Genomic DNA, 11,210 nt, shown 5'->3' on the forward strand with positions numbered 1-11,210 from the left:
AAACAAAGGCGCCTGCTTGATGTTGTAAAGTTTTTATTTTTTTTTTTTTGGGGGGGGGGGAGGGGCAAATTCCTTCTGGCTATAGATAAATGAGTCACCAAATTTGTTAAGCAAACCAATAAGAAAATGTTGTTATAAAACTTTGGGGACAGGTGTAATAATCAGCCCATTGTCCATTCTCTCTCTAGGATGGAACGCATTCTTTCATACTATAGATGACACAAATGTTATTTACTGCTGCTATGTCAGATACCTAACAATGATAATAATAGTAAAAGAACTATTTTACATTTAAACATGCTCAAATAATTGCTATGCACAGTTAGAACTTTCAGAAAAGAGTCGTTAAGTTTTTAATGAAACAAGTTCTGGTATATCTCAAAATATGACTTTGTGGTGTTTAAAAGGATTATATAAAATCTAATATTTTGCTAATTATTCTTAAACCATTTATGCCGTCTTCTACCTTCACATTGTTTAAGAATTCAAAATGTTTTAAACTTTATAACTAACTCAGGCAGCTTTCCTTATATCAGAAACTTTTTAAGAAATAAACTTGATGCGCATTCATGTAAGAAATAGATTTAATACTGATTTGAAAAGACTAACTGTATAGTAACACCCCTTAGGGCTTTAAATGAGTATTTTCTTTTCTTTTTAGTTAAAAATAAGGGACATCGACTTTATTTCTTATCACAAATACTAAACTAAATTAATATTGTAATACAAAAAAAGAAACTATATTATGTACATATTTTTTTTTTTGCAAAAATTGAATATTCAAAATTTGGCAACCTTCGTCTCTCTTTTCTGTTAGCGGAGAATTGCAGAGGTTTTGGCAGAAGAATTGCAACAAGACGTGGGTTCTAAAGTCATTCAGTTGATAGACATAACACTAGAATATCAGTTTTAATTTGACAGATTTATTAAGGTTATAAACTTCATCAATAAATGTTGTAGAACCTGCTTAAGGTTAGGCATTGTGGGGTACCCGACAGGGAAGAGTACACCATTGCAGTTTTAAACAGGACTGTCTGCAAGTTTATTTCTATGCATGTTTTTTAAAAAGATTTTATAGATAATCTTTTTCACCACTTTTTATTATTTTATTTGTTTCTTTACTTTGCAGATGGCCCTAACGCTAAAATGATTAACAATAACTTACAAGTAGTTATAATCTTTATGTAAAATTGTGAGTACTTTTCATAGGTCTTGTGTAGGATTAAATTTTTTTTTGAGAGGGTACCACAACTCTCCCAAGAGAAGTAGCCCCTAGAAAAAAAGACCACACCCCAATTTTTTAAAGACTTTTTCTTTTTAGATTGTAATTAAAAACGGGGCGGGGAGGTTGATTTCCCCCAACCCATCTCAAGTGTCCCTGTAGGCTATATGGGCGCAGCAGCTAATGCAAAAATAAAGCAATTTTAGACTTTCTTAAGCTAAATATGAACAGACGGACAAAGTCAAAGTTGGATATAGAGTAGCACTTTCTATAAAGTTGATTTGTATAAATTATTAATATTTGGTAACCATGGCTTGCAAATAATAAAATTCTACTGCAAATCTACCAACATGATTTATTAACAACTTTGTCTACCAAATATTATAAATATTTTTTATACAACAAAATTACTTTTTTTCGTTTCTTTAAAGGCAAACAAAAAGAAATGTAACTTTTTTTCATTTTAAATGCATTAATTTTGGCTTTAGACTTAGAATTGAGAAATTGCATAAATTTAGAGGACAAGGAAAAAATATTTAAATTTTATTGGATTCATTGGTTTGCACAATGCAATCCTTATAGAATAGTAATAGGATGTCTGTCTGTCTATATAGACTTCCTTCTGTCTGTGTACCAAAGGATCTCGCTAACCACTGAACCAATAGGGTTCGTCTTTACTGTAAAGCTTCTCATGGGTCCAGGGAAGGTTTATAACTATTTATAGGGCGGTTACAACCCCCCCCCCCTAAAAAAAATCAACCAAATACTATAACTTTGTCTTTTGAAACTAATTAGAATGAGGGCGGTTAAGTATGGACAACTCTACATTGAAATAGGACCAACTGCTGTTATGTTAGGCAAAGACAGCCCATTACCATGCACACTGCACAGATAGGACTTATTTACAAAGCATTACTGGAAGACCGACTTACTGAATCAATTATAGAATTGGTGTGCAGTGGTATAAGGCAGGGAGGGAGGGGATATTGGGCTGTTTGCTACACTAGTCACCAAAGTTTTTTAATGCCATTTTCTTGCTCATTGACTTAACAACTTTAGAGACTTTGATTTGTTGGTTCAATAAGTTGAGTGTCTAAAGAGGTAATTTTGTGAATCATTATTAGGTATGAATATCAATTTTTTGGGACATTGTCCTATCCCTTTAGATCCCTGTTGATAAATACAGGAATATTTATGAGTTAAAGAAATCCTACCAAAACCATTCTTTTGAAAGTTGGAAGATAATTGTGTACAGTATCGCTTCGAAACCGATTAATATCTTGTGGATTAGAACCGGTTCTCAGACATATTGAAAAATTATGTGTAGCATCGTATTGTATCCAGTTGTCTACGAATAGAGAAATGTACAATCATTAGATTAAAACCAGCTTTTAAGCCCGTGCCTTTGGCATCTTGGGGCTAAAAAGCTGTTTTTAATCTTATCATTGTATAATTTTATAATCGCGGAAAGCTGGTTATGATACGATGCTAAATTATATTTCACTTTTTAAGGAAATAAAAGCAAGGACAAACATTATTATCATACAAAAAAATTAAATATGTTTATTAGTCTTTTTTAAAAGACAAATGTTAGGCTACACAAAGTTAAATTAGCCATAAGCTATTAAACAAAATCATCAAGAAATTAGGAAAAATAGGTATTTATTTTGTCTTGGAAAATTATCTATATGGCCCATGATGTACCAGAGCAATTATGACATCATGGAAAATGAGGGGAGTGGAAGGTTGTCGATAGTATCTCCATCAGGTTCGATACCCGCCATTTTTCTCTCCTGCTCAAATTAGGATAAATTTTTAACATCAACAAAATTCAATTTAAAGAAACCTATACCAAAAATTTATATTTTTTTACAATCGCAGCAATTTTATAAAAATTTTTGAAAATTATGATGTCCGCCTTTCCGCATTTCAAAATGTTTAAAAGTTCTTTAGTTTTTGAGGTTTCGTGATTTTATTTAATGCTACTGTATTTTCTTACTTTTACAACTTTTTATTTTTTTTTAAAGACAAGGTAACTGTTCTATTTTTTCTAGGCTTTTGTAAATTCTACAGTATGTCTTCAAAACTGATTAATATCTGATGGATTAGAAACGATTCTGAGTCATAGTGAAAAGTTATGTATGGTATCGTATAGACGAAAATTTTCTACGAATAATAAATAAAAATCATAAAATTTCTACCTAGTTTTGTTACCCAGGCCTCTCGGGACTACCAAAACTGGAATTAATATTTCATTTTTTATTTTGCTATCCGCAGAAAGCTATCTATATACCACGATGCAATTTATAACTATTAGTGGATTATTGTCTTGTATAAATTTGTTCCTTCCTGGTCAAATCTTGTTGCTGGTTTGTTCACAACAGTCAAGTTACTTTCTTTGCTGAAAGATAACAACATAGTATAATCAAGTATATTTGTTAGCAGAAAAACTATCTTATGACAATTTCAACAGTATCTACACAGTCACTGACAAAACGCAATATTGTTTGCAATATAGACTTTATATGTAGATTATATTACTGGTGGAAAAGTTTGGACACTGTCATTTTGTACCACCCAAAATTCAAAACTAAACTTCACTTTTCTTTTTCATTAAAAATCCTAGGACAAACGTAGGAGTGACAAACGTCAGAGTGGACACGTCACCTAACCTAACATATTATAAATCATCTTATAGGTTTTCGTTTATATGTCTAATCCCTGCGGAGGGGGGGGGGGGGCTATTTGTATATTCATATCTTAACATAACCTATCCTGTAGCACATCCTTAACTTAATATTTTGGACACTCCTGCGTTTGTCCCACCTGACGTTTGTCACTCCTACGTTTGTCCGGGAACCAAGATTTCCTTACCTCAAAGTTCTGTTGTTGATAAAAGAGAAGAAAATTTGAAATATCTGGAAAGTTACTGTATAGTAGTCAAGATGAAAATTAAGAAACCATCGTCCAACAGTTGAATCGCCTTAATAATGTATATTGTATTAATAAAGAAAATGAATGGATATTTAAATGAAAAGAACTATTTGCCTTCCAATATTTTTTTTATTTACTCTTAAGAAAAAATGTATACTTTTATCAACAAGTAAAAAAGTTAAAGTAAGGAAAAAATTTTGTATTAGAAAGAACTTCAATAAGTGTTTTCACTGATTACTGACAAACTTATTTTCAGATTTAAAAATGAGCCAATCACATGTCTTCTAATTTAGCGTAACATTGGATGTCTTTTGACAATGGAGACATGTTATTGGTATATTTTAGCGGTAAATTATAAATTGAGAAATTCTTAATTGTGCCTCGTCTCTGCACATGTAATACCTGTTTAAAAAATACTAGTGGCTGTGCCCCTAGTATCTAGTGACTTTGTAATTGTAGTGATAGAAAAAAAGGGATGAAAATAGCCTAAAACCATCTGAAATTTATAAAAAAAAATATACATTCTAAAACCATCCCATGACCTATGTAATTGTAAAGTCTCCCTAAAATTGAGAATCTAATAGGTTCAGTGGTTATCGAAATTTAAGCTTCAGACAAAAACCCATACAACTTTACATAACGAAAATTTTATTCTGCTATAAAGTATTTTTAAGTTGGATTATTGTGTCTGACAGATGATCTAGGGTAATAAATGTATTACCTCTTGTTTGTAGATCATTGCAATTATTTGGATACACCCAACTTTGTGCATGGTGTATATTTCTCTAAAAATATGTAGCTATGTTTAATGCCCTAGGAAAATGGGGATTGATGTCACGGCTTTTGGTAGAGGGAAAGGGGAAAGAAACACCCTAAAAAATAGATGGGATATAGGGTATTTCCTGACGTCAAGAGGAAAGGTAGGCCAAAAGCAATGACATCTATCCCCATTTTGCTAGGGCACTATAGACAGCTCCTAAAAATATATTAAAAATTTGGGCTGTCCCCTCAAAGTGCACGTTGAGCACAACTCCCCCCTCCCTCTTTTTTATAAATTAAAATTGAAGGTAATTTTAAAAATTGTTTGGATATTACTTTAGTGCCCCACAGGGTTAGGGTCCCACACATGGGTTAGAAAAAAGACTAACTCCCTTACCCTTTATTATCAAATTATTTGAAAAATATGTCGGGGGGGGGGGGGGGGGGGTGAGGTCAGTTTCCTACTGGCACTTTTAGGAAAATCATAAAATGTTTCATAAACGTTTTGATCTAAGCAATATCTTAATTAAGTTATGAATTAACAAATGTATAAATATAATTCATATTTTTGAAATATTTGATAAAAACAGTTACTTCTTTTTCTCATTATCTGGAAAGAAGTTAGTTGCAACACATCTACACATCTGTAATATTAAAAAAGAAAGCTTATTCTGACTTACAATTCATTTGATATTAGAGTAAAACGAAGCCGAAGAAAGTCGCTTAAAAAATCATGATTTACCCGTCCACAGTCAATACAGCAGGATCTAGGAAGATCCCCCTTCCTAAATTCATCTTGTCTCTTATAGTATGGAGATCTACTATTCCTTAAAGTGAACAATAAAGTCAATTAACGGTATTTAAAGATCAACGAAGAATAGTTATTCATCAAATCGAAATACGACAGTTTTGCGCAAATGAGAAAATAGATTTTTTAAAAGTTTTATTATGGGTCTTGCATAGTAGGTTAGGTTAAGTTACGCACGGGTTAGGCATAAGAAAAAGAAAACCCGTACCCCTTATTCTGAATTGATTTAAAACATAATGGATGGTTTTATCAGGGCTCAATATGGTATTTTGGGGGAAAACACCATTTTCTTGGCCCCTCAGGGCTAACTAGACTGGTTTTCATCTTATGTTCATTTTAATATTCGTGGAAAGCTGTCTATGATACAATGCGATAAATAACTATTACCTATGTTCTGGGTTACTATCAACGTTCCAAAGATATTGCCAATCTATAAGTTGAAAGATTTTAACCAAAATGAAATAGTTCGTGATTCACTGATTACCTGGGCTTATAAAGAAACAGTGCAAGAATCTTAGGTCGAAAAGGTGTATTTTGTAAGTAAATATTTTTGACAGAGTTTTAGCCAAGTAATAATAATCTAACACATAAAAAACTAACAGACTTTAGAGTGACTTCTCTATTAAAAATACCGTTGTATCCATCTTCGCCTTCAACACCGCAACATCCAAAATCTCTCTAGTAAAATTTATTTTAAAGTCTCGAATTGAACATCAAGAAAAAAATGTTTTATTACATACCATTGTATTGGAAAAAATGATTAAATTGTTCTATTTAAGGACGTCCGAGCTTTTTTTTGAGGGGGTAGGTTAAAATTTATTATTATTTTTTTTTTTTTTTGGGGGGGGGTATTCACTTCTTTACACCCACCCCCTTGAACGTCCCTGGTTCTATTTTTCAATCTTCCAAAATTTTATTTAAGCTATTTACGGCTTAATCATTGGATTTACAAAATTCATAAGAATACCTCGTAAAGTAATGGATTTATTATTACTTACACCAAATAATAAGTAAAACTTGTATATGATTAAAATAAGCATCGCCACATCTACACCCACTTTTCCCCCTCCCCTCCTCTAAAACTAACTAATAAATGTCCATGTTAGCAACCTAAATTGACGACAGTTTTTCCACTGTCATAATACCCATGTCTATTCTACATCCATGATAATATCACATATACAGAAAAAAGTATTTGTGGGGATGGAGGGGGGGGGGGGGGGAAGTTTCCTATCCAAGGGAAAAATTTTTAAATATTATGCAACCTGGATAAGAAAGAAATTGTTGAGGGCGTTTGTGTCCCCCAGACGAATGGCTTCCTTCAAATGGTCCTCCATTTTAAACTGAACAAGATAGTAAAGGGCGTGCGGACCTTGCGCGGCTTGTGTCAACAGAAGAAAAATTTAAGCCTACAGTTAGAATCATCATAAACTCTATTTTTTAGAAATATAAGATCCGCTTTTGTGCTATTTGTAGTTTATGAGCTACGCTGAAAAATTTTAGAAAGGTTGAAAAGATTTAAGTCAATTGGAAAATTTTACCTAGTAGTTCCATACTACACGTAGCACAGAAATGGTTCTTTTATTTCCAAAACTAGAGTTTATGATGATTCCAACGGTATGATTTCAACAATTCAAACAAGGATAAAAATATACTTAAAAGTAGCGGAGCACATCATTTTAATAAGATTTATTAAAATATTAAGAAGTCACAGTAGACGAATGGGCAAAGTAAGTTATTGAGTTATGTCCTTGGTTAAGGAGAAACTTTACAAAAAGTTTCATGAACCCAATGTATATTGCAGCGAAATAAATCACAACTGAACCATAAAAATTAAATTTCTTCTTATTATTATGTACGGACAGTAAAGTAAGTTAAGGTGCTAAGAATATTGTTCAAATCTTGTTGCATCCATGACTTAATTAACCCGCGACTGTTGCTCAACACTTTAGACGTTAAAAATAGTCCCGACCTTCAAGATTCATTTCTTCAAGATGTTCATCCACAATTATTGGGCTTCGCTACTTATGGATGTCGTCCTTGTTAAAAATTATTCACCTTTTCCAACTCAAACTGGCCATTTTTCACATAATGTGTGATTTCACCTACAATAAATTGATTTTAGATAATCACAAAGGTTTGTTAAAAATAAGGATGAGATTGTTGGAGCTCTTAAATGAAGGGACATAGTGTGAATAACAGCCACACAAATAATATGTTATAATGCCTTGTGGTCATACAAACTCCATACAAAAGAAGGCGTCTTAACTTTTTTGCTTTTTATTTAAGATAGCTAGTCGGTGTTTTTAGTAAGTAGTAGATGTAAAATTGTCCATAGAATATAGATATGCAATCGGTTTTTTTAGACCTCTTATTTTTAAAGTAATTTAAGTTTTAAAAAAAAATTAAGTCAGCTTTAAGGTACTAAAACGGAACAAAAAAGAGAAAAAAATAGCCATAATGAACAAAAATAGTAAGATCTTTAATTTGACACCTTACTTTTTTACTCAGTGTATAAAAAAATTTTATATAACTAGAGAGAAAAAAAATACAAAAAAACATTTACTTAAAATATATATGTTGATCTTTTGTAGCATTAGTGACACACTGACTGACCAAGTAGTAGCAGGACAAAATGTCTTAAAAATCAGCCATGTGACATCATAAAAATGATAGATTATCCATATATTTTTTAGGGGTTTCCTTTCCCACTTCTCCTCTCATCTCCCTCATTATTATGACTGATTTTTGAGACATTGTCGAAAATTCACGTTTTCCCCATACATTTTCTAACAGACAGACAGATTATAGTGTAATGATAAATACCTGCAATTCTTATGCAATAAAATTGGGGAATAATGGCAGATCCAATAACAATAGTAGATAAGATATAACCAATCCTAATAAAAAAATTTAAATTTACATTTGATGGATTTTCCTAAAGATTCTAATTTTTAAAATGTTTTTTTTTCGGTGGATTTTTTCTGTGGGTTATTTCTCTTCGGAGGGTGAAGTTACTATCCTCCCAAAAGATAGTTATCTACCTTCCCTAGACATACGAGAATCTACACTATAAAGGAGAACCATATCAAGTCAAAGGTTAGCGAAATCCTTCTGTAAACATACATAAGACGGACGGACATCCTATTACTTTAAGTATTTGGTTCATTTTATAATCATCTTTTTACCTGGATTTTGCCAAGAAAGAGATGATGCCGACAAAAGAAGAAATAGTTAAAACCAACCCCAGAATCCCAATCCTTAAGGGAAAACGGCTGTATCTAAAATAAACTTGTAATGAGAATATGTCTTCGTTTTCCATAGATCTATCTAATCCTAATTTCAAAAACATTTTTTTTTTTTTTTCTGAACAATCTATTCAATTTGTATTATTTTATTTATTTGTTTTAAACCTTGTGATCGATATAAAGGCGATTCACCCTCCCCCCCAAAAAAAATTTATTTGCAGATGCTGTGGGCACCAACAAAATTTTGATTTAATTTTTACCCCCCCCCCCACCATCAAAAAAGCTTGGACGTCCTTGCCTCTATGATAAAAAGATTAACCCCCCCCCCCAAAAAAAAAAAAAATTACTTTTAATTTTCGATTTTTACACCCCTCCAAGTAAAAAGCTTGGACGTCCTTGATTGTCTGTATGTACATCTTTAATTGACAGATATAAATGAAACAAATTTGTAAACTTACATTCCATCATGAATATAAGGAATTTTATCTATATGATATGCTGTCACCAGTACCGCAGCTAGGAACATCTCACATAATCCTAAATAATATTCCATCATGAATATAAGGAATTTTATCCATATGATAGGCTGTCACCAGTACTGCAGCTAGGAACATCTCACATAATCCTAAATAATATTCCATTATGAATATAAGGAATTTTATCTATATGATATGCTGTCACCAGTACCGCAGCTAGGAACATCTCACATAATCCTAAATAATATTCCATCATGAATATAAGGAATTTTATCCATATGATATGCTGTCACCAGTACTGCAGCTAGGAACATCTCACATAATCCTAAATAATATTCCATTATAAATATAAGGAATTTTATCCATATGATAGGCTGTCACCAGTACTGCAGCTAGGAACATCTCACATAATCCTAAATAATATTCCATCATGAATATAAGGAATTTTATCCATATGATAAGCTGTCACCAGTACTGCAGCTAGGAACATCTCACATAATCCTAAATGATATTCCATCATGAATATAAGGAATTTTATCCATATGATAGGCTGTCACCAGTAATGCAGCTAGGAACATCTCACATAATCCTAAATAATATTCCATTATAAATATAAGGAATTTTATCCATATGATAGGCTGTCACCAGTACTGCAGCTAGGAACATCTCACATAATCCTAAATAATATTCCATCATGAATATAAGGAATTTTATCCATATGATATGCTGTCACCAGTACCGCAGCTAGGAACATCTCACATAATCCTAAATAATATTCCATCATGAATATAAGGAATTTTATCCATATGATAGGCTGTCACCAGTACTGCAGCTAGGAACATCTCACATAATCCTAAATAATATTCCATCATGAATATAAGAAATTTTATCCATATGATATGCTGTCACCAGTACTGCAGCTAGGAACATCTCACATAATCCTAAATAATATTCCATCATGAATATAAGGAATTTTATCCACATGATATGCTGTCACCAGTACTGCAGCTAGGAACATCTCACATAATCCTAAATAATATTCCATCATGAATATAAGGAATTTTATCCATATGATATGCTGTCACCAGTACTGCAGCTAGGAACATCTCACATAATCCTAAATATATTCCATTATAAATATAAGGAATTTTATCCATATGATAGGCTGTCACCAGTACTGCAGCTAGGAACATCTCACATAATCCTAAATAATATTCCATCATGAATATAAGGAATTTTATCCATATGATATGCTGTCACCAGTACTGCAGCTAGGAACATCTCACATAATCCTAAATAATATTCCATTATAAATATAAGGAATTTTATCCATATGATAGGCTGTCACCAGTACTGCAGCTAGGAACATCTCACATAATCCTAAATAATATTCCATCATGAATATAAGGAATTTTATCCATATGATATGCTGTCACCAGTACTGCAGCTAGGAACATCTCACATAATCCTAAATAATATTCCATCATGAATATAAGGAATTTTATCCATATGATATGCTGTCACCAGTACTGCAGCTAGGAACATCTCACATAATCCTAAATAATATTCCATTATAAATATAAGGAATTTTATCCATATGATAGGCTGTCACCAGTACTGCAGCTAGGAACATCTCACATAATCCTAAATAATATTCCATCATGAATATAAGGAATTTTATCCATATGATATGCTGTCACCAGTACTGCAGCTAGGAACATCTCACATAATCCTAAATAATATTCCATCATGAATATAAGGAA

General features: G+C 32.1%; 1 protein-coding gene across 1 annotated transcript; it reads right to left on the reverse strand.

Annotated features, from left to right (window-relative positions):
- Window positions 1-4,856: 4,856 nt before the first annotated feature.
- On the reverse strand, window positions 4,857-9,497 carry LOC145323458 (uncharacterized). Its single transcript, XM_080165860.1, has 10 exons — window positions 9,430-9,497; window positions 8,912-9,004; window positions 8,550-8,623; window positions 7,782-7,828; window positions 6,989-7,066; window positions 6,356-6,401; window positions 6,111-6,153; window positions 5,658-5,742; window positions 5,510-5,559; window positions 4,857-4,941 (listed from the first exon to the last, which is right to left on the reverse strand). Exons 1-10 carry the CDS (start codon window positions 9,495-9,497, stop codon window positions 4,857-4,859), a joined length of 669 nt encoding a protein of 222 aa, XP_080021986.1.
- Between the last annotated feature and the right edge of the window lie 1,713 nt (window positions 9,498-11,210).

Source organism: Acartia tonsa, chromosome 6, assembly GCF_053477335.1.
Source record: "Acartia tonsa isolate MP-2025a chromosome 6, ASM5347733v1, whole genome shotgun sequence".
Taxonomy (NCBI): domain Eukaryota; kingdom Metazoa; phylum Arthropoda; class Copepoda; order Calanoida; family Acartiidae; genus Acartia; species Acartia tonsa.

Bases quoted from the DNA above. Each gene is read 5' to 3' on its own strand.
- LOC145323458 (XM_080165860.1), bottom strand. From the start codon at position 9,497: ATGTTCCTAGCTGCGGTACTGGTGACAGCATATCATATAGATAAAATT. The intron at 6,154-6,355 runs GTATTTTTAATA...TTCAACTTATAG, and splicing joins AGGCGAAGATGGATACAACG to ATTGGCAATATCTTTGGAAC. The intron at 5,560-5,657 runs GTAAATCATGAT...TTAATATTACAG, and splicing joins GCTGTATTGACTGTGGACGG to ATGTGTAGATGTGTTGCAAC.